Source organism: Agelaius tricolor, unplaced genomic scaffold (genome assembly GCF_023055355.1).
Source record: "Agelaius tricolor isolate 1412-34295 unplaced genomic scaffold, bAgeTri1.0.p SCAF_30, whole genome shotgun sequence".
Taxonomy (NCBI): domain Eukaryota; kingdom Metazoa; phylum Chordata; class Aves; order Passeriformes; family Icteridae; genus Agelaius; species Agelaius tricolor.
This window is the reverse complement of record NW_027269290.1, coordinates 1,128,575-1,155,886: the sequence shown is the minus strand read 5'-3', so window position 1 is coordinate 1,155,886 and position 27,312 is coordinate 1,128,575. Positions and strand designations below refer to the sequence as shown.

Below are 27,312 nucleotides of genomic sequence, written 5' to 3'. Positions count from 1 at the left end.
CCTATCATGCAATGGTTCTGCCCTGGTTCTCCCTTCCCTCCTTTATGCTGCCAGTTATCCCAACTCCTCCCCAGTTGCCTTGGAGATTAATGTACCCTTTCTCAAATCCCTCCCCAGTGCCCTGTCCGTCACTTGGCGCTCCCACCCTTCTCTCTAGAACTCTCTAGAAACTTCCAGCTAGAGGGTCGAGTGATTGGCTCAGGGGCCGGGCCCCGACCCCCAAGTTATCCCCATTGGGGTTTTCCCTAAGTCAATCTTTTGTATCCCACTCCCCTCTGAAACCTTATTCGTCCAAGGACTGACTCCTCCCCTGTGTCCCTCCCTCCTTATAAGCTGTTGCAACCCCTTCCTCTCTCTCTTGGGTTGTCGGTTTCCCGTGGGACTCAATAAATCTGGATTCACCACAGCTGGAGAGCGCTCTCTTCTTATTTCTGCTGACTGCAGCCATAAGCCAAGCCACGTCCTACCACAAGGTCGCGCTGCTGTCATAGCACAGAGCCTTTGCCTTAGGTGCTGTCCCGAACCACGGAGATTGGGATAGTGCCCCCCTACTGCTAGTGGTGCTGGATAGCCAGCCAGGATGTCCGAGAAGGACAATCTTTCTCCAGCTGGACCGCTTCACAAGAGGTTCTTGCTCCTGCTAAAACACTCTACAATAGTGATTATTTCCTTTGTTCACTTCTTTTTCTAGTGAATTACTGAGGCAGGACCTTTTGGCCTCTGTCCAACTGGGCAGCCCCAGGTTTGAGGTGAAGTCCCAAAGGTCCTAAGAGGTGTCTTTTTAACAAATTGAGGAGAGAAACTTCTGGGCTTTTTTGCCTTTTTAAGCAGACAAAGAATAATTTGGTCACTCCGTCAACAGGGGGCACATTCCTACAGGTTTGTTTACTTAGCCAACAGCCTATTAGATCTAGTTGCTTTAACACTACTGCAGAGGCAGGTTGAGGTAAAAGTACAGATGCTGAAAACCTTTTTCCTAAACTCCAAGGGTTTAAAATAATCTTTACAATCTGATTCATATTGATGAACAAACTTCTTACCTCTGCATCTATTGTCAGTGATCATTTTCATACTTGGTGTTAGCAAAGTAAGTCTCCCCAAGCTACACGGGTCACCTATGATGTGTGATGGAATGGCAGGCCAGGCTCTATCTCGACAGATAAGAAACATCCCTTGGGGCAACTGTAAGGTGTGTCAATAGACCTTTGTACTGGACAAGTATAATTTCCCCAAGAAATTGGGTTATACACTTGGTGACAGGGAGAAAAATCTTTAATCAGCCATGACTCTTTCCCTGTGTAGCTGAACTTAATAGAAAAATCCATTTTTACTGAGCCAAGGAGATCAATCTCCTGACGCTCTAAGGATGTTTGAGAAAGTTCTCCTGCCCAATAATTCCAAGCGTCTACAGAGTTGTGATCCCAATCCCATGTGCTGCCAGCACTTTTACCTCTTAAAACACAAATAATTTTCTCTTTTATTGGCCCTATGTCCACGGGCAGCCTTACTAAGCAAGTTGAAAATGGATTTTCTGGGGTTGTAGTGGCTAAGCATATGGTGTCTAAGCCTGATGCATTAGCTAAAGTCACCCAAACATTTGTTTTGGGTTGCCTAATGGTAAAAGTTGCGCTATTAAAAGCAAACAAAATAAAAAGACATAAGCATATCATTTGATTTAGCTCCACATTCCCCCAGTTAAAACAGTCACTTTCTTGCTTCCTATTGGCCTTCCTCGTGGTTTTCTTACTAGCTGTGTTTTTACGTCACCCTGTGGGATAATGGCTATGTTCCCACTATCTTCCTGTAGCTGTTTCTTTGGTCTCCCCCTCTTTTTCTTCTGGCCTTTGGTCAGTATAGATGAGACAGGATTCCCTGGTTCCTTGTTGCTCATGTATGCATTGCTAGATGTAGTCTCTGTTCCACTCATGTCTGCCTGCTTATTTCTCTGCTTGTGGGGTTGTCAGCGTGTTTTTGCACATGATATGGCTTTACGTTCTTTGCTGGAATCCACTTAGGTCCTCTACCTGTCAAAACACAAGCATACCCTTTGCCCCAGGTTATTAAAGGAAATGGACCCTCAATTTGTCCTGTTTCTAATTAAAACGAAAGGATTTTCTTTCAACTTTCCCTGTGGGCTATTAGAAAAATGATGAAAAAGCAGTGGGTCAGGTTCTGCAAGAGCTGTTTAAAAATTAAAGACATAAAGTTTATTCAATCGCATCTGTGGTGTTGCCTGTGTTACTCCCCCTTTTTGTTTATCCAAGATACGTTCCAAAGTGTGATGTGCTCTTTCACTTGAGCCGTGGGAGAGTAAGGAATACCAAAAGTATGGCAAACATCCCAATCCATCAAGAATGTGGCCAATTTTTGAGCTGTATGTGCAGGACCATTGTCTGGTTTTATTTCTTGAGGTACACCTAAGGAAGCAAATGCTTGCAAAAAATGTTGACAAACATAATTGGCAGTTTCTCCTGTATGTAAGGAAGCAAAAACTGCACCTGAAAAAGTGTCCACTGACATGAATGTTTTTATATTTCCCAAAAGATGGATATTTGATGATATCTGTCTGTCATAATTGCAAGCTTTGCAACCTTTGTGGGTTGACAGTTCTTGTGGACATGAGAAGCTGCACAAGTTTACGATCAGGGCAAGCATTTATAATAGCTTTTGCTTGATCTTTAGAAATACAAAACATTCACATAAGTGCTTGTGGATTTTGATGAAAAAAGGCATGACTCAATTTTGCTTGTTCAAAAATATTGGGTAAGGTATTTGCAACAACTGTTGTTAATTTGTCTGCTCTTGCGTTTCTTTCTGCTAAAAATCCTGGAAGCAAAGAATGTGCCCCAATACGGGAAACAAAATATTTGTTAGTTCTCTGTTGTAAAATTTAGTAAAGCCATGTGAGATAACGATACAGGTTATCATTATTAACAATTTTTAAAACTGATCCTTCTATTCTTCTGACCACAGTAGCAACATAAACAGAATCTGTAATCAAATTAAACAAACACCTGAATAATTTAGCAATGCAATTTGTAAGTCTTCTGAATGTTGTAAAGCCCAATCAAAATATTTCTTTTTCAAAGAAGGTAAATCACAAAAAAATCTTGTCTGCTGTAGTTAGCAATCATGCACCGGCTCTGATTATGATCTGAGCCATCATTTCTAATGTTGTAAAAAATTTTTAGGGACTTGTAAGGTAAAAAAAATCCACTCTATTATCAGCAAAAGATCTTTTTTCAGAAGTGTCCCATTGAAATATGAGACCATAAAACTGCATTTTTTCTCCTAATACTGCAAGAAAAAAGGGTTGTGGTATTACACAATAGTGTGCTTGTCTTTGTTGAAGAGCTTCAGTAACTTTTCAAAGGGCTTTTTGAGCTTCAGGTGTAAAAATTCTAGGAGATTTAATGTTACAGTTTCCTCTCAACAAATCAAGAAGTGGTACAAGTTCATCATTAGTAATCCCTAAGACAGGTCTAATCCAATTGATTTCTCTTAAAAGTTGCTGTAAATCTTGCAAAGTATTAACACTGGTCTGAAGTTGTATTTTTTGTGGCATAATTTACTGTCCTGCTATTTTCCATCCTAAATACTTTGATGGTGAGGATTCTTTTATCTTTAACGTAAGATTTTCTAGTCCAGCATTTTGACCTTCTGTGATTATGCAGTCATGAGCTTCTTCCATCTCCTTTTGTGTTGGTGCTGCAATAAGAAAATCATCCATATAATGTAAAATCATGGCTTGAGGATGCTTCTGTCAAGCTGGAGACAAGGCTCGTGCTACAAACCATTGGCAAATAGTGGGTGATTTCTTCATCCCTTGAGGGAGAACTACCCAGTGATATCTTTGCAAAGGCTCTTGTCTATTGATGCTTGGAACTGAAAAGGCAAAAAGAGGGGCATCTTCTGGATGAAGTGGAATATTGAAAAAATGATCTTTTAGACTGATGATAACAAGAGGGCAATCTCTTGAGATTGTTTAAAGAGAAGGAAGTCCCGGTTGTAGAGGTCCCATGTCTTCTATAATTTCATTAATTCTTCTAAGATCATGAAGCAATTTCCAAGAGTCAGAGTTTTTCTTGTGTATGACAAATACTGGTGAATTCCAGGGGCTGTTTTTTTGTTTGATGTGGCCTTTTTGCAGTTGTTCATCTACCAATTTTTTAAGAGCACTAAGTTTCTTATCTTCTAGGGGCCACAGGTCCACCCAAACAGGATTGTTGGTTTCCCACAACAGCTTTAGAGTGGTGAGTGCTGTCGTGGCCCCATCAAAAACTCATTTCTATTTTTGTTCCCCACTGGGACAGCAGGTCTCTTCGCCACACCATGATGGGTTTTTGTATGACAAAAGGACACATGGCTGCTGTTTTCCTTTCAGGCCCTGTAACAGTAATCATGTGTTCATTCTGTAATCGTATTTTGGCTCCCCCAATCACTGTGAGAGACTGTTATTAACTTCAATCTCTCAGCCAAAACATGTGAGATATAATTGGAGCATCTGTGCCAGTGTCTTGCAAGCCTGTAATTGTAATTGTCTGGTTATTATGCATCAGTAGCAGGTCATCTGTGGTTGATCATGGCCTATGCACTTTATCCAAAAGACATCAGTCTCCATGTCAGAGCTTTCAGGTGGTGACTGGCATTTTGTTAACCAAACTCACTCAGCCAGGTTAGAATAGCTGTTACCATTGGAGTCTTTTCTAGAATTACTGATGGTGGTTGATATGCTTGAGTTAAGACTGTAAGTTCTTCATTACAGTTAGCTGAAACAACGGTTGGATAAACAACAAGTCCTAGAAAGCAGTTTCTATCTTTCCCCATAATTAAAAAATCTTGTCTTTTCTGCAATTTTCCAGTAACTCCTGTGGGAACTGCAACATGAATCTCATTCATAAAAAGTATTAATTTGGAAGTTGCCAGTTCACGTTGTGCCTCTGGGGGCAACAACTTGGGGCTGCTTGCAAAATTACTGATAATTTTGTAAATGGTATCTGGCCGAAGTTTCCAGTTTGATTCGCCCTTATGAAGTTTTCGCGTTGTTGGGCCGCCACTACTGGTGTCGTCACGCAGTGCTACTGCGCGTTCACTTTTGAGTTTCCCAACGAAACTTCCAGAACTTTCCCAACGAAGGCTTCCCAGAATCATCAAACTTTGAGTGGCATTGACTTACATAGTATCTTCCTTTCCTGCACTTAGGGCAAAAAGTAAGTGGTTTTGTGCTTTCTGTGGGCTCTAAGCAGCTTTTTATTACGTGTCCAGGCTTTCCACATCAGTAACATACTTTTTTAACAGTCTCTGCTTGCATTACTGCCTTAAAAGTATTCTGTTGAGGTGTTAAGAGCAGTGAGGGTTTTTATAAGTTCCACTGCGTCTGTGCCCTCCGCACATCCCACATGTTCCTGCTGTAGTGGCCATCACCTTGCCTTCCGTGCCTCCCCACCACTGGGGGGGTTTCCCTGCTCCCTCTCTTCTGCCTCTGGCCTCCTGGGGTTTCCCTGCCTCCCTCCTGAGTGTCCTGCCTCCCAGGGTTTCCCCACCTTTGTCCTTTGTGTCCTGCCTCCTCAGGTCTCCCTGCCTTCATCCCAATTGTCCTGCTGTCCAGGGCTTCCCCACCTCCCTATTACCTAGCGCCAGAGACTCCTGCCTCTCCAGCTACCTGCCCAACTGTCCAGTGTCCCCTTGTTCCGATGGACTCTGGTACAGGTCCTGTGTGAGGCTACTGGAGCTGTGGCTCCCACATCCGGATTAGGGGCACTGGCCAAACCTCTCCTGTCTGCTCGTGTCAGGTCTATCACTTCTGCCTGTGGTGCAAAGGCTTCTTCAAGTCTCTTTCCTAAAGTGTCTGCTTGAATTGTAGCTATATGCTGTGGACTGCCTATTTTACTACAAACTTCAACCATCTGAGGCAGGTCTGGCTGTATATCAGCCAAGGTACAAGTGATCTTTTACATTCTTCATTAGCATTTGCAAAGGCAAGATTACAAAGCATACAAGCATACATGGAAGGACTAAATTGTCATCAGACTGCCTTTCAATGGCCTGTGTTAAGTGATCTATGAAGGTGGTTAATGGCTCAGACATTCCTTGCCTTCTTTGTGTGTAGACCCCTTCAGGGCTCCCTGCCAGCTGAACTTGCAGGATAGCCTTACCAGCAGCATCTTTAGTGTCAGCAAGCACAACCCTAGGTAATTCAACTGCTAGATCCTCTGCTCTGTTGTGAGGCCAACCTCCAGCCAGATGGGCAATTGTAAAAGCAGCATTTGCACCTCCTGCATAATTTTTTATCATCCTATTAAGAAGCCTTCTCCACTTTAAATCTCACAAAACATATTGCAAGTCCATTAGAATGATGGATGAGACATAATGACAATCATAAGGTGTTAAATCATAATTACCATAAATGCCTTTCAACAGCATTTTAAAATATGGTGAGCCTAAGCCATTGTCTTTAATAGCTTTTTGCAAGTCTTTAATCTTGTCATGTGTCATTGGCTTGGATTTATGTTCTGCCTGCCATACTTCACTGGCATAGCTAGGAGCCAGTCATGCGCTAAGTCAAAGTTTCTTTCTTTTATTGCTTTGCACCATGTTTCAGCCCAATCAGTCAACTTTAAATTGTTTTTTGAAAAATCCTTTGATTTGGAAAGGAACGGGGAGTCTCTAGGGTCAGGAGGGAACAAGTCAAGTTTTAAATCTGGGTCTGTGGGACCAGAGTCTAGCAGATCAATTTCTTCTTCAGAAGTATGATCATTTTCTGGCTCCTGCACCCCCATAATTTGTTTAAAAGTTCCAAGCTCCTTCTCATCTTTCCCTCCTCTGTGGTGTTAGAAGAAGCTAAGGGCAGCATAATTGGAGCTGCAGCTGCAGCACAGCTGCTGCCAGGGCAGCAGGAGCAGAGGCAGGAGGGAAGCACACACAAGGCAGGGGTGCAGCCAAGCAGGCACAGCCACAGTGGCCGGCAGTGGGCTCTGTGGAGCTGAAGGAGTTACAAAAGGTGCAGCTGGACTAGACTACTTGCTGAATATCTCAGTAAGCACATGACACACTGGGAGCAACTTAGCAGCCGTAAAATCTCAATGGGAGATTGCACCATAAAGTTTAACTCCAACAGCATCCCAAAGAGACATAGTAAAAGCAGACTCAAGATCTGCAATTGCAAAATTTTTTTGTACCCAGCTTAAAAGATCTTTTAAGTTCTTGCTTAGGTATGGCATGGGAATTAGATCTTATCAGGATTTTTAAACAGGTATAAACGTTTCTCTGTTCTTCGGACATCTCTTGTCCTGTTCCCCAGAGCTCACCTGTGCTCTCTTCGCAAGTGATCCAAGTGGAGCTCAGGCCGGGCTCGATCCAGCAAGCACAGTTATTCTTCTACCTCTCAGCAACCAAATAGGGCTCGACTCACCCTCATCTCAGGTGTACATATTCCACAGAATCTGCTTCCTTTCAGCAGCCTTTTAATTGTCCTCTGGGGTGGTCCCAAACTGAGACAAAAAGTGTTCTTCCTCACATGGTGGGCAACAATTGTTTGGGATACAGAGTACACGGGGTCAGCTGATGAGGTGATTAAAAGATGGTTTATTGCAAAATCAGTCTCATGGAAGGTGAAACCATAACATTGTTGCATCCAACACCATCACACCAGAAGCTGTTTTAATTCTAGGTACAATGTCTTTTATAAATTTCTTATCCAATCAGCTACTTCCACAAAGCTCACTAGCATCTTCATAAAACAATCATTCGTTGCTACGTTTTATACTATTTTGCTGTAATACGTCTTTTTTTATCCAATCATATAACTCTAAGGAAACTTATTGCTCTATCTTCTACTATTTACTAACTCTATAACAAGTTCCATTACTAGACTAAAATTTTCTACTATCTTGCATAACATATTTATTCGCTTACATGAGGCATATTTCTCCTTGCATAAAACATTTTTCTGCTTAAACTACAAATCTTTATTCTTACTTTGTGTCTGTTTCAATTTTTTATTCTAAATCTTCAAGCCTTCTCCAAGGTCTTAGGTCAAACACTGTATCCATCTCTATCTCCGAGCTTGTATGTTTGAGGCTTTGGGAGCTCTCTGTGCTTGTATTCCCCACATCAGGGTAACATCTCACCATCAATCAAGATGCAAGAGGGCTCCACCAAGGAGAGGCACAGAGGGCTAACAGACAGACCTTGGGAGGAGCCAAATCTACTTATAAGAATGAGGTCATGGACCCTAGGAGGAGCCAAGTATATATATATGGGCAAAGCCACGGGCTGTGGGAAGTGCTGGGAGGACATAGAAGGACTGTGTATGAATACTAATGTGGCTGATGCAACCTGGAGTGCATAAAAGGCAAAGATGCCATTTTGTGAGCTGAGCCTCTGGTGAGCAGAGAGAGTGTCACTATGCTCCTAGCGCTGTCCCCTCTTTGCTTTGCAACTTATCGGGTTCTAACTAAATTTTATTTAGTCATTCCCACCCGGGGTCTGAGTCATTTCTAACAATTTTGGGGGGACTCGTCAGGGATATTTCCACTGATTATGAAGACCCCTCAGGTCACTTAAGTGGGAAGGCCGGCCTCACTGATTTTGGGGGCCCATCCCACACCTCTGGTGGGCCCTTGGACTCTAGCTGGATAACTGGGAATGAGGAGAACCCATAAAGCAAAGGTAAAATTCCTCCTTTTTGCTGTGGTAATTTTTTTTTTACATGCATGGAGACCTGACACGAGCAGACAGGAGAGGTTTGGCCAGTGCCCCTAATCCGGATGTGGGAGCCACAGCTCCAGTAGCCTCACACAGGACCTGTACCAGAGTCCATCGGAACAAGGGGACACTGGACAGTTGGGCAGGTAGCTGGAGAGGCAGGAGTCTCTGGCGCTAGGTAATAGGGAGGTGGGGAAGCCCTGGACAGCAGGACAATTGGGATGAAGGCAGGGAGACCTGAGGAGGCAGGACACAAAGGACAAAGGTGGGGAAACCCTGGGAGGCAGGACACTCAGGAGGGAGGCAGGGAAACCCCAGGAGGCCAGAGGCAGAAGAGAGGGAGCAGGGAAACCCCCCCAGTGGTGGGGAGGCACGGAAGGCAAGGTGATGGCCACTACAGCAGGAACATGTGGGATGTGCGGAGGGCACAGACGCAGTGGAAGCGTGCAGGATGTGCAGAGCAAGCACAGTAGTGATTAAGCACACATCGGGAGGCAGAGGGGATACGACAAGCCACAGAGGGAGGAGTGCAGCCCCAGGGGAGCCCTGAAGAGGGGGCTTGGTTACCAGGCAAAGGGGCGGTGAGGGGGAGGAGGATCCCAAGGGGGAAATCTAACTGCTAGACAACAGGGCAGAGGCAGGAGGAGAAGCAGAAGGTAGTCCCAAAGTAATAACATGGGACAGGGAAAGAGCAGGGAAAAGCCTAAGGAAGAAATTAGGAGGGTACCTAGGAATATGCCATCAGATAGCCCCCTGGAATTAAAATGGGACCATCCCCCTGATACGAGGGGAAGGATAAGGTAAAAATTATACGGTACTGCATGATAGAGTGGACAAAGGAGGAAATACGACCCGATCATATCTTTTAGCCTCAGTGTGGGTCACTTGAGGGGTGGATTTGCCAAGCCCTGCAAATACATGTTAATGCCAAAGAACCATACAATCAGGAGGAAGGTGAATATGTGCCCTGCTGGAAAGGGGAGATTTTTTCCCTTAGAGGTCAAAACCTTTAGTCACAGAAAAAGGAATGGGATCCTCTAGATAACTTACCTCTGCCGTTTCCCATGGCTCTGAATGCACTGGTACTTCCAGCAGTACCAGCCTACCCTATTGCCCAAAGTGCACCAATATCCCCAGAAGTGCCAGTGTCCCCAGAGAAAGTGGTAACCCTAGATGAGCCTAGCCAGAATACCGGAAGTAAAGCAAAATCAAGGTGTGAGAATGAAAACAAGAATCATCAAGTCAGGGTATATCCCCTTAGAGAAGTACTGGTGGGTGGGGCGCAAGGGGAGGATGGGGTTTGTGAGTGCTCCTCTCAACTCTTCTGCAGTGCAGGCTTTTAAGAAAGAGTTTAAAGGATTGTTAGATGACCCTATTGGTTTGTTGGAACAGGTGGATCAGTTTTTAGGATCAAACACCTATACGTGGGACAAAATGCAATCCTAGGCATATTATTTACCCCACAGGAAAGGCAAATGATCAGGATAGCAGGTATAGGAATCTGGGATAGAGAGCACCAGAATGGACCACAGAATGGGGAGGAAAAGATGCCCATCCAACATCCCCCCTGGAACCACAACAACAAGGAGGGGAGATGAAATATGGAATATAGAACATTGATAATTAGAGGAATAAAGGAGGCTGCTCCACAAAATCAAAACATGAGTAAAGCTTTTGATGGAATGACAGTGGAAGGACGAAGCCCCCATGGAGGAAAGACTCGGAAGGAATGTGAGACAGTACTCTGGCATCAACTGGGAATCAGCAGCTGGCAAGACACTATTAAAGGTTAGTTTTGTCATGCATGCCTGGGCAGATATCCGAAGAAATTACAAAAGCTTGATGATTGGCAGGAACAAGGATTGAATGAACTGTTGAGAGAGGCTCAGAAGGCTTATGTGGGAAGAGAAGAGGAGAGGGCAAAGACAAAAGCCAAGGTTATGGTGGCAGCAATAAGAGAAGGAAGTCGATCTGTTAGGAGTAGGACTCCTCAAAAGGATGGAGGGGGATGTCAACCGAGGATATTCAGGGACAGTGATAGGCAGGGTGGAGCAGGAACAACAGAACAAGATCAAGGCTTCATGTGTTTTTATTGTAAGGGAAAAGGACATCTAAAGAGGGATTGTCCTCAAAGAAGTAGAGATTTGGATAGTGGAGTGAGAACAACTGTTGAAGATTGCAATGCAAGTTGTTTTCCATTACCATCTGTATGGCAGATTACCTTTGTCAAGTGGGCAGTTTGCTTTATCTCTCTCTTTGAGTGACCACAATCACACCTCCCTGGGGAGGGGACATCTGCTGATAACAGACTATTGAATGTCACTGCATGACTGATAAGAACTATAACATCCCATTGTGAGATGCTCCGCCCAGAGGGAGGAGCCAAGCATTGCTACCCAGATATAATCCAGAAATTTTTGAGACACCAGCATGGCTTTCTCCACGGGATTCCCCAGAGAAACAGCAGCTGCCTCTCCTTCCACTGGATCTTCAGAGGCAGAATACATCCTTCTCTACAGATTCCCCTTGCTCCAACAGAACCACACCTGATACTTCAGGAGGACTGCAGCCACATTTCCAATTGGACTGCCACCAACCCTGACCTGTAGGGTGTCAGGTTGGGTTCTGACTCTGTCAGTGTTGTTCTAGTGGACTGCATTGTTTATTTTATCCTTTTTTTTTTCTTTTCCCTATTAAAGAACTGTTATTTCCTGCTCCCATATTTTTGCCTGAAAGCCCCCTTAATTTAAAATTTATAGCAATTCGGAGGGGTGGGGAGGGTTTACATTCTCCATTTCAGGGGAGGCTGCTGCCTTCCTTAGCAGACTCCTGTCTTTCCAAACCAAGACAACAACAAACCAAGATCAGAATTTCAGGTGTTCTTATTGTAGAACAAAGGAACATTTGAGGAGGGACATTTGAGGACAAAGGGACATTTGAGGAGGGATTGTCCTCAAAGTATAAGGAATTTAGACGTGTATAGAGAAGCACAAAATGAGACAGAGGACTAGGGGTGTCAGGGGCTCTATTTTCTGGGGACAAAATACCATCATGAGCCCTTGATAACCCTATACTTATTTCCCCCCAGAGAAGAAGTTTTTTGAGTTTTTAGTTGACACAGTAGCTGAGAGAACATGTGTACAGAAGATTCCAAAAGGATGTGAGGAGAGCCAAGAGTCTTTGCAGGTAACAGGAGCAAAAGGAGAAGGTTTTCAGGTGCCTGTTATCAAACAGGTAACCTTTGATGGGAGTCATAAAACAGGAATGGGAGACATATTATTGGTACTGGGAGCAGGATCATCTCCTTGGGAGGGATTTGCAAGTACAATTAGGAATTAGGGTGTTACCAATAGAAGGGGAAATGGTAGTGAAACTGTTCAAATTACAAGGAGATGATGAAAAGAAAATAAACCCAATTGTATGGGCAGGACCCAAGAATCAGGGAAAACTGGACATGATGCCCATTGCAATTACAATAACTGATTAAAGTTGCCCAATCCAAGTTCGTCAGTATCCTATCTCCTTGGAAGGGCAAGGAAGGTTACAACCCATTATTGACTGTAAGATCAGGATGCAACCCTGGAATCATGAATGGCTCCTCACATTACCCTGATTCTACCCATTAGGAAATCAAATGGTGTACCTACAGACTGGTACAGGATCTGAGAGAAGTGAATAAAAGGACTGTTGACTGATATCCCATGGTTCCTAACCTATACACTCTCTAAAGTAAGGTTCCACCTTCACATCAGTGGTTCAGTGTAATAGATCTTAAAGATGATTTTTGGGTTTGTCCTTTGGCTGAGGAGAGTCGGGACATCTTTTCTTTTCAGTGGGAGGATCCTACCATGGGAACAAAACAACAACTGAGTTGAATGAGGTTACCCCAAGGGTTTATGGAATGCCTGAATTTGTTTGGGCAGGCCGTAGAGGAGAGCTGGTGATCCTCTACCCTGAGTCCTGAGATTAAACTCATACAATACGTAGACGACTTGTTACTTTCCAGGACTGAGGAAGGAGAAGTTAAGGAAGCCACAATAGGCCTTTTAAATTTTCTAGGAACTCAGGGATTGAGGGTGTCAAAGAAAAAAATCCAATTTGTGGAGCACATTTGGGTCATAGAATTAGTAATGGCAGCTGACAGTTACATCCAGGAAGGGAGAAAACCAAAAACAAAGAAAAGATAAGGCAGATTTTAGGATTACTAGGATATTGCTGATTGTGGATTGAGGGATACACCAAGGCTGTTAAGTTTTTGTACGACAAGTTAGTTGAAGAGGAGATAATCTGGACAGAGGAGGATGAAAACAGATTTGAAGGATTAAAACAAAAATTAGTAACTGCCCCCACCCTCAGCCTTCCTGCTCTTAAAAAGCCCTTTCACCCATTTGTGAATGTGGACCATGAGGTGGCCCATGGGGTCCTAACCCAGGACTGGGGAGGATCTAGAAACCTGTGGCATACTTGTCTAAATTGTTGGATCCTATTAGCAGGGGGTGGCCCTTGTGCATTCAAGCTGTAGCGGCTGCATCACTGAGGGTAGATGAGAACTGGAAATTAACCTTTGAGGAAAAGTTACGAGTACATATACTCCCCATTCAGTAAGAAATATCTTAAACGAAAAGGCTGAAAAGCGGCTTACAGACTCTTGGATACTCAAATATGAGGCCATATTAATAGATAGGGATGATTTGGAATAAGTTATAGATAGGTATTTAAACCCAGCTCAATTCCTGTATGGGGAGCCAGTCAGAGAATTAGAACATGACTGTCTGGACATAATTGAATAGCAAACCAAGGTGAGGGAGGACCTGACTGACCAGCCTCTCCAAGGAGGAAAGATCCTGTATATAGATGGCTCCTCAAAGTATATACAAGGGTGATGGAAATCTGGGTATGCCATCAAAAATGAACAAAAGATGATGGTAATTGTAAAAGGGAACTTGCCCTCTGACTAGTCCACTAGCCTAAGCTTGTGAGTTTTATGCTTCAGTCCAGGCTTTAAAACTACTAGACCATGAAAAAAGGACAATCTATACTGACTCAAAATATGCCTTTGGAGTAGTGCACACCTTCAGAGAAATAAGGGAAGAAAGAGGGCCGCTTAACTCATGGGGGAAGGGACTGATACATGAAAGGTTGATCCCGGAAGTCTCAGAAGCCCTGAGGTTACCAGAAGACATTGCTGTAGTCCATATTAAGGGGTCACCAGAGTCCTAACATCAAAAGACAAAGAATCAGGGATTCCAAGGTTTAGTAAACCATAAGAGGACAGATTGAGGGAGATAGGGGCAGAGAAGAACGATGCAGGTATCTGGAGGCTCCCAGACGGAAGGCAAATGTTAAATAGACCCCTTACCAAAGAAGTATTAGACAGACTACACCAAAAGACCCAGTGGGGTACCCAAGCCCTCTGTGATGAGTTTTTAAAGAATTATGGATGTATAGGAGTCTTTGGAATAGCAAAACAAGTAATTGGTAAATGTGGAGTTTGTCAAAAGGTGATCAAAAAGGCAATAAGAAAAGTAACCTCGGGAGGTCAGGAACTAGCCCTAGACCCTTTCAAAGTATACAAGTGGACTTTACTGAACTTCCCAGATCCAGTGATGGAAATACTTACTGGTCTTAGTGATCATTTGAGTTGCTGGGTTGAGGCTATACCTGGGTTGAGGCTGTGTGCTGTTGTATTGTCTCCAAGATGCTGTTAGAACAAATTACTCCCTGGTACGGGATGGTGAAGAGGATTGATTCAGATAGGGGGACACACTTCACTTCCAGGGTTTTACAACAGATAGTCCAAGCAGTGGGAATAAAAAGGGATTCACATACACTATGGCACCCACAAAGTTTTGGATGGATTGAGAGGATGAATCAGACCCGTAAAATAACCTTGACTAACTTAATGGTAGAGACTCAAATGTCTTGGATAAGATGATAACCCCTAGCATTACTATGGGCTAGAATACAACCTTGGTCCAACCTAGGTGTATCCCCTTATGAGATGATGTTTGGGTTACCCTTTTTAGCTTCAACCCATGAAGCTGCAACCTATGAAGAGGGGGAAGTAAATGTCATGAAATATGTTAAGACCATAGCCCAAAATCTAGAGGACTTGGGAAAATGAGGAATGATTCTCCAAGTTTCCCTTCTAGACTTCAAGATACATAAAACCTGGGGATTGGGTGTTAATTAAATCCTGGAATGAACAACCATTGATACCATAATCGGAAGGTCCCTTTCAAGTGCTAATAACAACTGAGATGGGCGTCAGAACCACTGAACGAGGGTGGACCCAAGCCAAGTCAAAGGACCTGTGGAAGAACCCGAGGAGGGGACTTTAACATCTGAACCAGGTGGTAAAACTGACTCTTAAACAGGGATTAAGAGGGAATGAACTGAGGTGACCCAAATAATCCAGAGAATGTTCCAAGGAGCACAGAAAATGAGGAAGGACAGCCAAGTTTGTATGGTTTCTGAGACACCTTGATTTCACACCAGGGAAAGACACTTCAGCTCCCAGCAGAAAGACCAGGATTGTATTGGTCAAAAGGGAGAGGGTGTAATGTATTGACATTAGTATGTGGTGTATTACTGTGGTTATCAGTCTCTCTGGATGGAAACTACTAGACTCTGTTAAATGGGAAGGCTCAGAGCACCAGGAAAAGATCATAATGGAAAAAGTACTAAAGGCAGCTAAAATTGGAAGGTGGCAAAATTGGGAGAAGTAACAAAGGGATGGAGGGCAATACTGGGTTGGAAAATCATACACACCTGCTATAGGTAGCAACCCTATAAGGCATGGTGGGTGGAAGTAAAAGCCATACCAGACCTCTGTTACTCCCATTTTTGTCTGTCACTTGCCTTTTATTACAGAGGACTACCCATGTCATGAGAGCCATCAATCATTTTCTCAGGGAGACCTAAGGTTTTTGCTGCCCTGAACCGTGTCAACAGATACTGTTAGGACTCATTCAAGTACAGTTTAAGTTGATCTAATCAGATATAAGGAGAAGAAGTTAAGAGAAGTTGATTTTCCTAGACAATATATGAATTGGATGTTGTAATATGGTTGATGTTGGGTTGGAAAATTTTAAGTAAATATGATTAATGTTGGGTTGGTCAATTTCAAGTATTGTAATGAAATTGGAAATGAGACTCATTTGCATGAGCCAAATAAATGAGGCATCAAGAGAAAAAGGGGGGATTGTAATGAATAAGGTGTAGTGATTGGCTCATGCAAACGAGGAGTTATTAAGTATGGTGAGAAGAAGTTCTGTTTAGGTTTACAGTTTTTTTGACATGTACTTTTGTTGTTCCAGTTTGGTTTTGAACCGTTTTCTGCTCTCCCTCCAATCCTCCCCTCCCACAGTGTGGTTGCTGCCTGGCAGCTTTGGCCAAAAATGCGGGGGAGGGCCACATGTATACCTGCCCCTTGCAAGAGGTGGCAGGGAGTGGGGGACACTTGTGGCTGGGACTCTTGTCAGGGTAACATCTCACCACCAATCAAGATGCAAGAGGGGCTCCACCAAGGAGAGGCACAGAGGGCTAACAGACAGACCTTGGGAGGAGCCAAATCTACTTATAAGAATGAGGTCATGGACCCTAGGAGGAGCCAAGTATATATATATGGGCAAAGCCATGGACTGTGGGAAGTGCTGGGAGGACATAGAAGGACTGTGTATGAATACTAATGTGGCTGATGCAACCTGGAGTGTATAAGAGGCAAAGATGCCATTTTGTGAGCTGAGCCTCTGGTGAGCAGAGAGAGTGTCACTATGCTCCTAGTGCTGTCCCCTCTTTGCTTTGTAACTTATCGGGTTCTAATTAAATTTTATTTAGTCATTCCCACCCGGGGTCTGAGTCGTTTATACAGTGATGAGCTGATCTCTGCTGGGTGATGAAAGGCTGTGTCCTCAGCTGCTCCCAAAGCCCTGGGCGTGTCCCTGTCCCACTCAGTCGAAGTTGTAGTAAAGGCAGAAGGCGAAGAACATGGCAAAGACCTGGAATGATGGAGATGGGAAAGGGTCAGCCCCATAGCAGGGCCGGGCCAGGCCAGGGGCAGAGAAGGGCTGGAGGATCCCTGTGTGCCCCTTGAGGGGCCTGGGCCAGCTCTCCTGGTGCTGCACAGGGACACCAGGGCAAGGAGACCCAGGGGGAGTAAAACAAACCCTTCCCTGTTCCTTCACCTGCCCTATCTGCAGCAGAGAGCAGGCTCTGTACCCCGGACAGAACTGAGCCCATTTGTGCTCTCTTTCCTCACTGAGCAACCCCCCTGCCACAAAGAGTGGACGTTCCTCCTGCCCTGTCCCTGGTCCCCCCTCATTACCTCAATGCCTAGCACGGCTAAGCTGCAGGTCCCAGGGAGGGAGATGTACCTCTGCAGGGTCTTGCCGAAGGTAGAGAAACAGCCCTGGGGCAGAGAGAGGAGGGAAGGGCTCTCTCATGTTCCTCATGGCCACAGGGAGCCCAGAGGAGGACTGGGTTGCAGGGGGATGTGGGGGGTCCCCTGTGGGGAAGGATGAGCTGAAGACTTTGGGAGCCACTGGACTGTTGAACCACAACCAGGCAATGCCCCTTGTTTCTGTCCCTCATGCTCTCCTCCGTGAGCCTGGCTGAGGCTGGGACACATACACAGACTCAGCAGAGTTGTGCCGTACCTGCTCATGGATGTAGCCAGGGCTTCTCTCCTGGCACTGCTCCCAGCCCAGCAATTCTCCCACCTGCAGAAGCCCATCCCGGGCACAGCATGCCCGTGGCCATGGCATCCCTGGGTGCAGCTCTTGGAAGCGGGAGCCATTCCCAAAATCCTCGGGTCCTAAAACACCACAGCACGAGAACTGGAACAGAAGGGAAACATCATCACCATGGTCACCCTTGGTGGATCCTGTGCGTGCCCCAGGAGCCTCCCAGCTGCTCACCGTGACCATGAGGGTGTTCCAGGCTGTGGAGAACACCTCAGCACCTTCGTCCCCACCATAGTTCCTCTGCAGCTCAGACAGGAAGTGCTCGGGCTGGACCTGTGGAATTGGTGCCAGGGCTGGGACTGTTCCTCTGTTCCTCTCCCACTCTGCTCAGGACAAGCTCCCTTAGAGGGGAATTGGGCACCCAATGGATCCCCCCTACCTGCTTTGCAGTTTGTATTGTGGTGCTGATGATGGAGGTGAGGGGAAGGGTGTCCCTCCACCAGCCCCAGTTGCCTGGTGGACTCAGAGCCATGGCTATGGCATGACAGAGGGAGGATGGTGACACTGGGGATGGTGTTGGTACCTGTTTCCAGTGCACCAGGAAGAGAACGGCCCCAATGAGCTGCATGAGGAAGACGAGGCTGACGAGGATGAAGAACTGGAAGGCAGCAGGTGAAGGAGTCAGAGACAAGCCTGATCCCACCAGCAGCTTGCTCACGTTATCCCTGCCCTCCTCTGCACCAGCCCTGCCTGTGCCCTGTGTCCCCGAGACCAGGGACATGAGTACAGCTCCTGGGGACGGATGCCACATCTCTGACCACTGTGGCTGCAAGACAGGGGTTAAAAACAAGCAGTGTCTGCAAGAGACTGAGGATGCTGAAGAAATGGGGGTCTTGGTGCTCAAACAGGCATTTTTCTGCCCCTTACCAGCAGTGGGGTCATCTTGGAAATGCCATGTGAGAGAAGCCAGTGGCTTCAGAGAGAATTGACCCTACTTGGTGGCTTTATAAATCCTCTGGGCTCTAAATTGAGACTCACGAGGTGGGGAGTGGATGGCAGGACATGTTGAGGATGAGGAGCACCAGCTCCTCGCTCCCCCAGGAACACCTGCATCCCAGGAACACCACCGTTCAGCCCATGACTCCTGCCCCCAGTGCCCCCTGGCCATATCCTGTAGCCCCTTTCCACCCATCCTCCCTCCCTCCCTCACCAGCAGCAGGAGCGGGCGGCTCCGGCGCAGGGCCCCGCAGCAGCCCAGGAAGCCCAGCAGGGACAGGGCGATGCCCACGACCAGCAGCAGCCATGCGCCTGCGCTCAGCACGGCCCTGGTGGCCACGATGTCCTGGAAACCAGCCGGGTCCACGGCCACCCAGACTCCCATGCCTGCCAGGCACGTTCCCCCAGCCTGCAGGGGGAGGTCAGGAGATGATCATGGGCTCAGGGGATGTCCCAGGCTTGGTCCCCTCCCTGGGAATGGATGTCACCCACCCCTGAGCCAGACAGAAATGTCACCCCATGTGGATGGGGGATGCTTCAACCCTTGGTTCCCTCCCTGGGACTGGTGTCACCCACCCCTGAGCCAGCTGGAGTTACTGGTCCCCAGGCACAGGTTCCCTCCATCCCTGCACCCCACAGGGCCCAGGGGGACTCACAAACACCAGCATGTTGAAGATGAACATCAGGTACTTCATGCAGCTCAAGACACCCATGGGGACACCAGGAGGGGGGACACGGCAGTATTTGTCCCTATGGAGAGGAGAGCAGAGCCTGCCCACAGCCAACCCTGACTTGTCCTGGACCCCATGGCTCCAGCAGAATGTGGGGGGATGCAGCTTCCCAAAATTCCCAGATCATCTTCTATCCCCACCATCTCCCATAACACCCCAAAAAGCCCCAAACCTGTGTCCTCTCCAAATACGTGTCCCCTCCCAAACACATGTCCCCTTCAAACCCCATGTCTCCAGTCCTCTGTCCCTTCTAAACCCGGTGTCCCCTCCAAATCTTGTGTCCCCTACAAACCCATGTCCCCTCCAAACCCATGTCCCCGCTAAATCCCGTGTTCCTTTCAGCCCCCACACTACTCACCCTGCAGGGATAGTGGGCGACCCAGGTACCTCCAACCTTCCCTGGTGCTGCCAGCACCTATATAACATCATGAAGGTCGGAAAATCTCTCCCCCCTTGCTACTCCAGCAGTCCCCAAGAAATCTCTTCCAGCAGCAAGGCCATGAATGATTGATGGGGAACAGGATCCACCATTGTGCAGCCAGCGGCTGGGAGTCTCCTGCTCTTGTCAGCCAAGGAAATTAAACCTGTAGGCAGGGAAAGACGAGCCGCCCCACCAGGTCGGGGGTGACCTCGGCCATTGATAATTGCTGTGGCCGTTCAGGAAAGCCCTCAACGGCCACACGTGGGCGGGCAGGTGGTGCTGCAAGGGCTGTCAGCTGTTGGGACACTGGGACATCCCAGATGGATGACAGGGTCTGTTTCCTCTTGTTGCCTACTTTAGGAGCTCTCTAAACACAGAGTCACGATAGAAAGGAAACATTATTTATTCTGCACCCGGTACAAAGAGGAGGTTTCCACAAATCAAGCACACCGAGGGGCAAAAGGTTAAATACAGTAAAATTTACATGAACCCGCATATCTAAAGCATATTTTTTGCCTGCCTAATGAACCCGCATATCTAAAGCATATTCTTCGCCTGCCTAATGCATATTTGTTTTCGTGATGTAACTTTACTCAATGCTTGAAACACAAAGTTCTTCATTACAGCATCTTCTGATGGAGAAATTGAATTATGACAGTTACGTTTGCAAAAGGTGAGAGAATTCATCCCGGGGGCCGATAATTCAGACGGACGGCGGTGTCGGTGTCACCGTGGTGTCACCCGGGGCGCTAGGGGCTCTGTCCCCCCGCAGTACACGGGGCTGCCACCAGGGGGCAACAGAGCGCGCAGCCACAAAGCTGCGCCGCGCGGCCAGAGCGGCTTCCGCCGGCACCCCAGCGGGGCAGCTCGGCCAATCGCAGTGGGCGGTGGCCGTTGGGGCGGGAGAAAAGAGAGACGGACAGTGACCTTGACCAATCATAGAGCGCTATTTTTCGGGGCGGGGCTCTGGCGGGGGCGTGGCCCCGAGGCCGGAACCAGCGCTGTGCGTTCCCGTTCTCTCAGCGTTGCTTCCGGTGCCGCTGCCGCCGCCCGCGGGATGTAGCGGCCGGTGAGGGACGGGCGGGGGAGCGGGGCGTCCGCTGTTTCCAGACCCTGGGGAGGACCCTGCCGCCGGCCCCCTCGGTCCCGGTAACTCTGCTTCTTTCCCCCCCAGCGCGGCGGCAGAAGGACGCGGAGGGACCTTCACCGGCTGCCTCGGAGCCGTACGCACCCGCCGCCCCGATGGCGTCCCGCAAGGCCCCCGCCGGGGCGGGCAGCGGGCTTGCGGCCGCCGGCCGAGACCGGGAGCGGGACCGGGAGCGGGAACGGGCGCACCTGGAGCTCGCCGAGCTGGGGCCGCTCCTAGAAGAGAAGGGGGACCAAGGACCCACCGGCGCGGCCAGCGTGAGCCCCTCCGAGACCCCCGGGCGGGAGGGGATCCCGAGCCTGGCTCAGTCTCCTCGCTCCGTCTTCGCGGATTATGCCGGGAATCCGCCTGTTATCCCATTAAGAGCTAGAGGAGAAGGGCTCCGTGTTGTTCCTCGGGCCGGTCCGTGTTCCGAGCCAGCCTAAACTGCTCCTGCCGTGCAGGCATGGAGCCGGGATAGTCCTTCACAGGGATGTCACCGGGATCGCTATGTCTGTACCGGCTGTTTCCAGTGCCCCAGCATTTCCACAGGGCCGGGAATCACTTTCCCGAACTCCTTCCCGGCTGAGGAGAGCGGGAGCTGTACCGGGACCCAGAGCGTTCCCAGCTCGGAGCCGCCTCTGCTTGGGTGGGCCAGCTCGGGTCTCCCGGCTGGGCCAAGCGGCCGTTCCAGCCTTGGTTGTAGGGATGAAAATCCCTGGTGCTAATCTCACTTTTCGACAGGATAAATCTGGGATTAGCATGCCCGGGATGGGTCAGGCAGCAGTGTGTTGCATAAACGAGGGTGACGGGCGGGTCCTGCCCATCCCGTCAGAGGGGTGAAGCCCCAGGTGCTCTCAGAAGGGCAGGGATGATTCCTCTCCCAGGGGCTGGAACGATTCCCTCCTGGCTCTTCTTGCTGCAGGCTGAGGACCCGCCATGCCCAGTGGCCCGCGAGGAGGAGGAGGAGGTGGTGCGGGTGCTGACCCTGCCTCTGCAGGCTCACCATGCCATGGAGAAGATGGAAGAGTTTGTGTACAAGGTACCGGAGCCTGTGGCGATCCCCCAGTCTTGATTTTGGAGCAGATTCTCCAGTCCCTGGGTTTAGGGTGACAGGATGTGTCCACATAAAGCTCCACGTGGCTGCAGCTGGCTCCAGCTCTGCTGGGCTACTTCCAGCAGCATCCCTGGAAATGGTGTGGGAAGGGGATGGCTGGATGGGGGTTGGCCCAGCCATGGTGGGTGGAAACCTGGGAGCAATTCAGATGTTCCTGCGGGTCTGGGTGGGGCCCAGGGGTCCAAGTGCCAGCTGGGGTGTCACCCAGTGCCTGCAGTCACTGTGGCTCCTGTGCTTCTTCCCTGATCAAATGGGAATTCCCACTGCAGGGAACAGTCTGTGGATGTGGAAGGGTTAAATCTGAGGGTATTAATCACCCCTGACTTCCTGGGGAGTCCTGGAATCGCTCCCTACTGGGAGTCAGTCTTTGTGGTAACTAAGGTGGGGGTACAATCACTCCCTGGGGCCACTAGGAATCACTCCCTGGGAAGTTATGGAGAGCAAAGGGCAGGATGTGGGTGAGTGCCTTACAGGGTCCCACAGGGCACCTGATGTCAGAGAAGCCAAACTTCCTCTCCCTAAGGAGCATCCCAGGGCTGGGCTGTTCCCATGGGTTTGGGGCTCTGGGCTGCCCTGATCCCCTGGTGTGTTGCAGGTGTGGGAAGGGCGCTGGCGGGTGATCCCGTACGACGTGCTGCCTGACTGGCTCAAGGACAACGATTACCTCCTGCACGGACACCGGCCCCCCATGCCCTCCTTCCGCGCCTGCTTCCGGAGCATTTTCCGCATTCACACCGAGACCGGCAACATCTGGACACACCTGCTGGGTGACTGTGGGGAAGGGGGAGCCCTGGGGCTGGAGGTACTCAGATCCTGCATTAGGGTCAGAATGGGCTTGGTGCCGGTTCCTCTCAATGCCCAGGGCTCCCTGTGCAGATCCTGTGCATGCATGAGGATCAGACACGGAGTGCCTGGAGCTCCTGGAGCCCCTTGGGAGAGAGGGACCAGGGCTGGGCTCAGCCTCTGCAGGAGTGGGACAGGGAAATGTGTCCTGGGCAAAACAGGGGAGCCTCAGAGGATGTTCCTCTGAAATGAGTCAGAGGAGGCCACAGAGATGCTTTGAGGGCTAGAGCTCTTCTGTTTTGGAGTTGGGCTGGGAATGCTGGAAATACTTAGCCTGAAGAAAGCTCCAGGGAGACCTCGGAGCCCCTTCCAGTACCTAAAGGGGCTCCAGGAGAGATGGAGAGGGACTTTGGACAAGGGCCAGGAGTCACAGGACAAGGGGGAATGGCTTCCACTGCCAGAGGGCAGGGATAGATGGGAGAGTGGAAGAAATTCTTCCCTCTGAGGGTGGTGAGGCCCTGGCCCAGGTTTCCCAGAGCAGCTGTGGCTGCCCCATCCCTGGAAGTGTCCACAGCCAGGTTGGACAGGGCTTGGAGCAACCAGGGATAGTGGAAGGTGTTCCTGCCATGGCAGGGGGTGGAATGTGATGAGCTTTAAAGTCCCTTCCCACCCAAACCAGTTTGTGATTCCATGACCCTGTGAAACAGCAGCTCAGCAGCTCTTTGCCCTGTGCCTGCCCCTTCCCCTGACCCCAGCCCTTCTTGTTTGCACAAACAAAGGCCTCAGCCAAGGACCCACTGTGGGTTACTGAGCACCCCTGGGATACATCCAGCACCTCCAGGAGCATGGCCAGGGCTGTTCTTATCCTAGCTTTGCTGAAATTCCCCACTGTCCCCCTGACTTCCCTCTCCATGTGTTCCTGCAGGGTTTGTTCTGTTCCTCTGCCTGGGGATCCTAACCATGCTGCGGCCCAACATGTACTTTATGGCTCCTCTCCAAGAGAAGGTGGTGTTCGGGATGTTCTTCCTGGGAGCAGTGCTGTGCCTCAGCTTCTCCTGGCTTTTCCACACTGTGTACTGTCACTCAGAGAAGGTCTCACGGACTTTTTCAAAGTGAGTCAGCATGAGTGTGGTTGTGTGGTCCCCTGGGAGGTTTTGGGTTTTTGCAGCACTTCCTCTTGGAAAGCACTGCATTCCCAAATGTTTTATCCCTGGGGGAAGAGAGCGAAAACCCAATCCAGCATGGAACTGAGGGGAACCATAACAGGGTTCTGGAGGGTTCTGCCTGAGCACCTGAAATGTGCCAGGTCAGGTGCATGATAAAGATCCTGGGACCCTGCAGCTCCCAAGGGAACAGGATCTTGGCTCCCACAGGAATGGCCTCTGTGCTCCGAAGGGAACAGGCTCTATGCCCCTTATAGTAGTGAATTGAGGAGGGGTCTCGCTCTCATGGGGCAGCTGGGGGCCATGGCCAGTTTGGCAGGTTCCGGTTTACTGGGTGCTTTTAAAAACTTCTGGTTTGGATCCAGTTTGGACTGAAGCCAAATGGAAAGAAGAAACACAAACAGGATTCCCAGGAGAATGGGAAGGCTGGTCAGTGGTTTATGCCTGTTCCTGGGCTGCTCCAAGGGTCAAGCTCCCATCAGCCTTTGCAGTGAGGCTCTCAAGTGACATTCTGCTCCCATATGGCTGTTAAAGGCATTTATTTGGGTGCTGCTTGCTGGGAATCCTGCCCATCCCCTTTGCACAACTGCCAGAGATCCCATGGGATTCTGTCTCCAGAACAAATCCAGCAGGAATGCCCTTGTGTTGCTGGGAAGGCAATGGGGGCAGTTCAGGGGCTATGTTTCTGTGGTGAGATGAGTAGAGGATCACAGATCCATGTGCACAGGGATTTTCTCCCAGTGCTTTGAGCTCCATCCTCCTCTTGCACCCCCCCAGCATTCCCACTGTGCCCTGGCCTTTTCTCCTGTCACACCTGCCCAGCATACCCGTCCTGCCCAATGACTCCACTCAGGTGCAGGCTGGACAGTTCCCACACATGGAGGGGGTGGATTTTGGGGCTCACCTGTGGCTCTCTGTCGTTGCACCCTGCCTGCAGGTTGGATTATTCGGGAATTGCACTGCTGATCATGGGGAGCTTCGTCCCATGGCTCTACTACTCGTTCTACTGCTCCCCACAGCCAAGACTCATCTACCTCTCCATCGTCTGTGTCTTGGGTATCTCTGCCATCATTGTGGCACAGTGGGACCGATTTGCTACCCCCAAGCACAGGCAGACCAGAGCAGGTAGGAGCTCCCTCCTCCCACGAGTCCTGGGTTGCACTTTGGGCCGATCCCATTTGGGAGAAGCTCTGGGCACCTGCAGGATTCATTCCCCCTGAGCAGCACACAGGACTGTAGGGAGTAGCCTCCTGTCTTCTCTTGCTGTGCTGGGGATTCATCTCCTGAGCAGAGCCTGAGGCTTGGAGTTTAAAAATAGCCCTGGGCAGGCTGGGGCTGTGCCTTTTCTGCCTTCTCTGGGAAGCAGTTTAGCAGCAGGAACCTGCAGCTGGGGTGGAGGAGAAAGGCATTCCTGAGCTCTTGCCTACCAGGCTGGCTGGTCCCTGCCTTCCTGGGAGTGGAGTGGGGGGCTGCCTCCAGCCCCACACCCCAATTTACCCCAATCTTAATGGCAGATCCCATCAGCCTTGCTGAGCACCAGGAAACACCTCCCTCCCCCAAGTCCCAGGGGTCCTGAAGCAAATGTCTCTCAGAACACTGTCCTGGCTACATGAGTGAGGAGGGACCATGCTGAGACAGAGGCCACTTGAGAGCCCTCAGATGAGGGCAGGGGACAGGCAGGACTCACATCCCCATGGCTCCTCTCACTTCATCTTGTGCCCCCAGCATGAGCAGGATCCAGCCGAATGCCACCCAGAGCCTCCCCAGGCCAGTGTCACTATGGTGCCACTTGTTCTCTGCCAACTCATCAGATGCTAGAGTTGAACATTTCAGCTGCTGCTGAGCTCCTTCCTCAGGAGCTGCAAGAAATTACTTTCTTGGAAGGGGTGGCTGTGTTCCCAGTGCAATCCAAAAGGCTGGCACCTTCCAAAATGTCCATTCCCGTAGCCAGGAGTGGGAGCTGCTGCAGTCGTGCATAAGAAACACTGGGTGGGTTCTGCCCAGTGAGCATAGGGGCTGTTTACCTGGGATGTGGAGCTGTGGGCCCCTCATTTTGTGAAGGATAAGTGCCGTGAGGATTGGAGAGGTTTAAGTGCTTGGACAACGCTTTCAGGCACTGCGTCAGATTGTTTGGGGGTCTCCAGTGCAGGGCTAAGAGTTGGACACAATGATCCATATGGGTCCTATTCAGCTTGAGATACTCTATTAATTCAGTGAAGAAAAGATGCTTCCCTAGCACAGGATGAGGGATCAAGGGGAGTTTGTGGGAGGAGTGGCTCCCCCTCCACACTTGAGCTATTTTCCCTGACCTCCTCTCTGGGCCGCAGGCGTGTTCCTGGGGCTGGGACTGAGTGGGGTTGTGCCCACCATGCACTTCACCATTGCCGAGGGCTTTGTGAAGGCCACCACGGTGGGGCAGATGGGCTGGTTCTTCCTCATGGCTGTGATGTACATCACGGGCGCCGGGCTCTACGCTGCCCGCATCCCTGAGCGCTTCTTCCCGGGCAAGTTTGACATCTGGGTGAGTGTGGGGGTGAACAGGTTGTCTGGGGGCAGCTCTGGGGTCAGGGGAGGGGGCACTGAGGGGCTGGAGGCTGGGGGTGTCCGGCTGTGCCTCAGCACATGCTGGTAGCCAGACCTTGAACAGGTTCTGTGCGTGGGCAGGGCAAAGTACAGGGTGGAAATCGCTGCTGGGTGCAAGAGTGGGGAGCAGAGCACAGAGGACAGTCCTGGAGCAGCGAAGTGGAAGAGGAGGTGTTGATAATGTTGCTGTCCCCTTTGATGTGGTCTAAAGGCTTTTTTGCTTCCCTGCAGTTCCAGTCTCATCAGATTTTCCACGTGCTAGTGGTGGCTGCAGCCTTTGTCCACTTCTATGGGGTGTCCAACCTGCAGGAATTCCGCTACGGCCTGGAAGGGGGGTGCACAGATGACTCTCTCCTCTGAGAGCGCCTGGTTTTAGTACAAGCTTCCTAAGTGCTTTTTAAACTCTTGTCTTTGCTAAAATCAAAGGAAGACTCAAAACCATTTGGGGTTGTTGGTTTGTTGTTTTTTTTTCTTAAACAAAAAAATAAGAATTGGATAAATCCTTTAGCAAAGTTGTTGACCAAATCCTCAGCCCCTTCCCCACGCAGTGTGCTGGGGCTGCAGGGGCACTCCCGACTCCTCCAGACAGTGTTTTAGCTGCACCGGGATCACCTGCTGCTCCGACAGCACAGGGAACAGCTTCCTGCTCCCACACAGCCAAGCACATCCTGCTCCTCACACACCAGGAGTTCTGCATATCCCCTACAGCAGTGCCTGGCTGGGGCGGCCCCAGGCATGGGCACACACTCACGTAATTTAAAGTTTTAATTGTCCTTTTTGTTTTGTTCTGTTTTCCTTGACAAAGTAATGTAAACATAAATGAAAGAATATTTAATATTTAATACTAAGCTTTAAGACAACGCGCTGCCACCGCAGTCCTCGGCTCCCTCACTGTCGGGAGGAAGGACAGTGTTGTAGGGAATGTAGAGCTGCTGTAGCTGATTGAAATAAAAAGGTCAATAGTTCAGTGTCACTGCTGTGTCTGTGTCCATTTTTGAGGTG

The 27,312-nt window shown here is 49.1% G+C and overlaps 2 protein-coding genes across 3 annotated transcripts; one reads left to right on the top strand and one right to left on the bottom strand.

The window, feature by feature from the left end:
• Positions 1 to 16,658: 16,658 nt before the first annotated feature.
• On the bottom strand, positions 16,659 to 19,099 carry LOC139601212 (tetraspanin-18-like). Its single transcript, XM_071450037.1, has 7 exons — positions 19,043 to 19,099; positions 18,601 to 18,795; positions 17,974 to 18,048; positions 17,625 to 17,723; positions 17,364 to 17,543; positions 17,033 to 17,116; positions 16,659 to 16,706 (listed from the first exon to the last, which is right to left on the bottom strand). The coding sequence occupies exons 1-7, from the start codon at positions 19,097 to 19,099 to the stop codon at positions 16,659 to 16,661; spliced, it is 738 nt and encodes a 245-aa protein (XP_071306138.1).
• A 1,406-nt stretch (positions 19,100 to 20,505) lies between these two features.
• Positions 20,506 to 27,283, top strand: ADIPOR1 (adiponectin receptor 1). Of its 2 annotated transcripts, none has more exons than XM_071449870.1 (8): positions 20,506 to 20,607; positions 20,713 to 20,942; positions 21,590 to 21,706; positions 22,377 to 22,548; positions 23,490 to 23,676; positions 24,665 to 24,783; positions 26,055 to 26,248; positions 26,542 to 27,283. In XM_071449870.1, the coding sequence occupies exons 2-8, from the start codon at positions 20,781 to 20,783 to the stop codon at positions 26,668 to 26,670; spliced, it is 1,080 nt and encodes a 359-aa protein (XP_071305971.1). In that variant the 5' UTR covers positions 20,506 to 20,607; positions 20,713 to 20,780; the 3' UTR covers positions 26,671 to 27,283. The 2 variants fall into 2 exon arrangements, with proteins under 2 accessions (XP_071305971.1, XP_071305970.1); XM_071449869.1 differs by having other exon boundaries at positions 24,665 to 24,852.
• Positions 27,284 to 27,312: the final 29 nt, after the last annotated feature.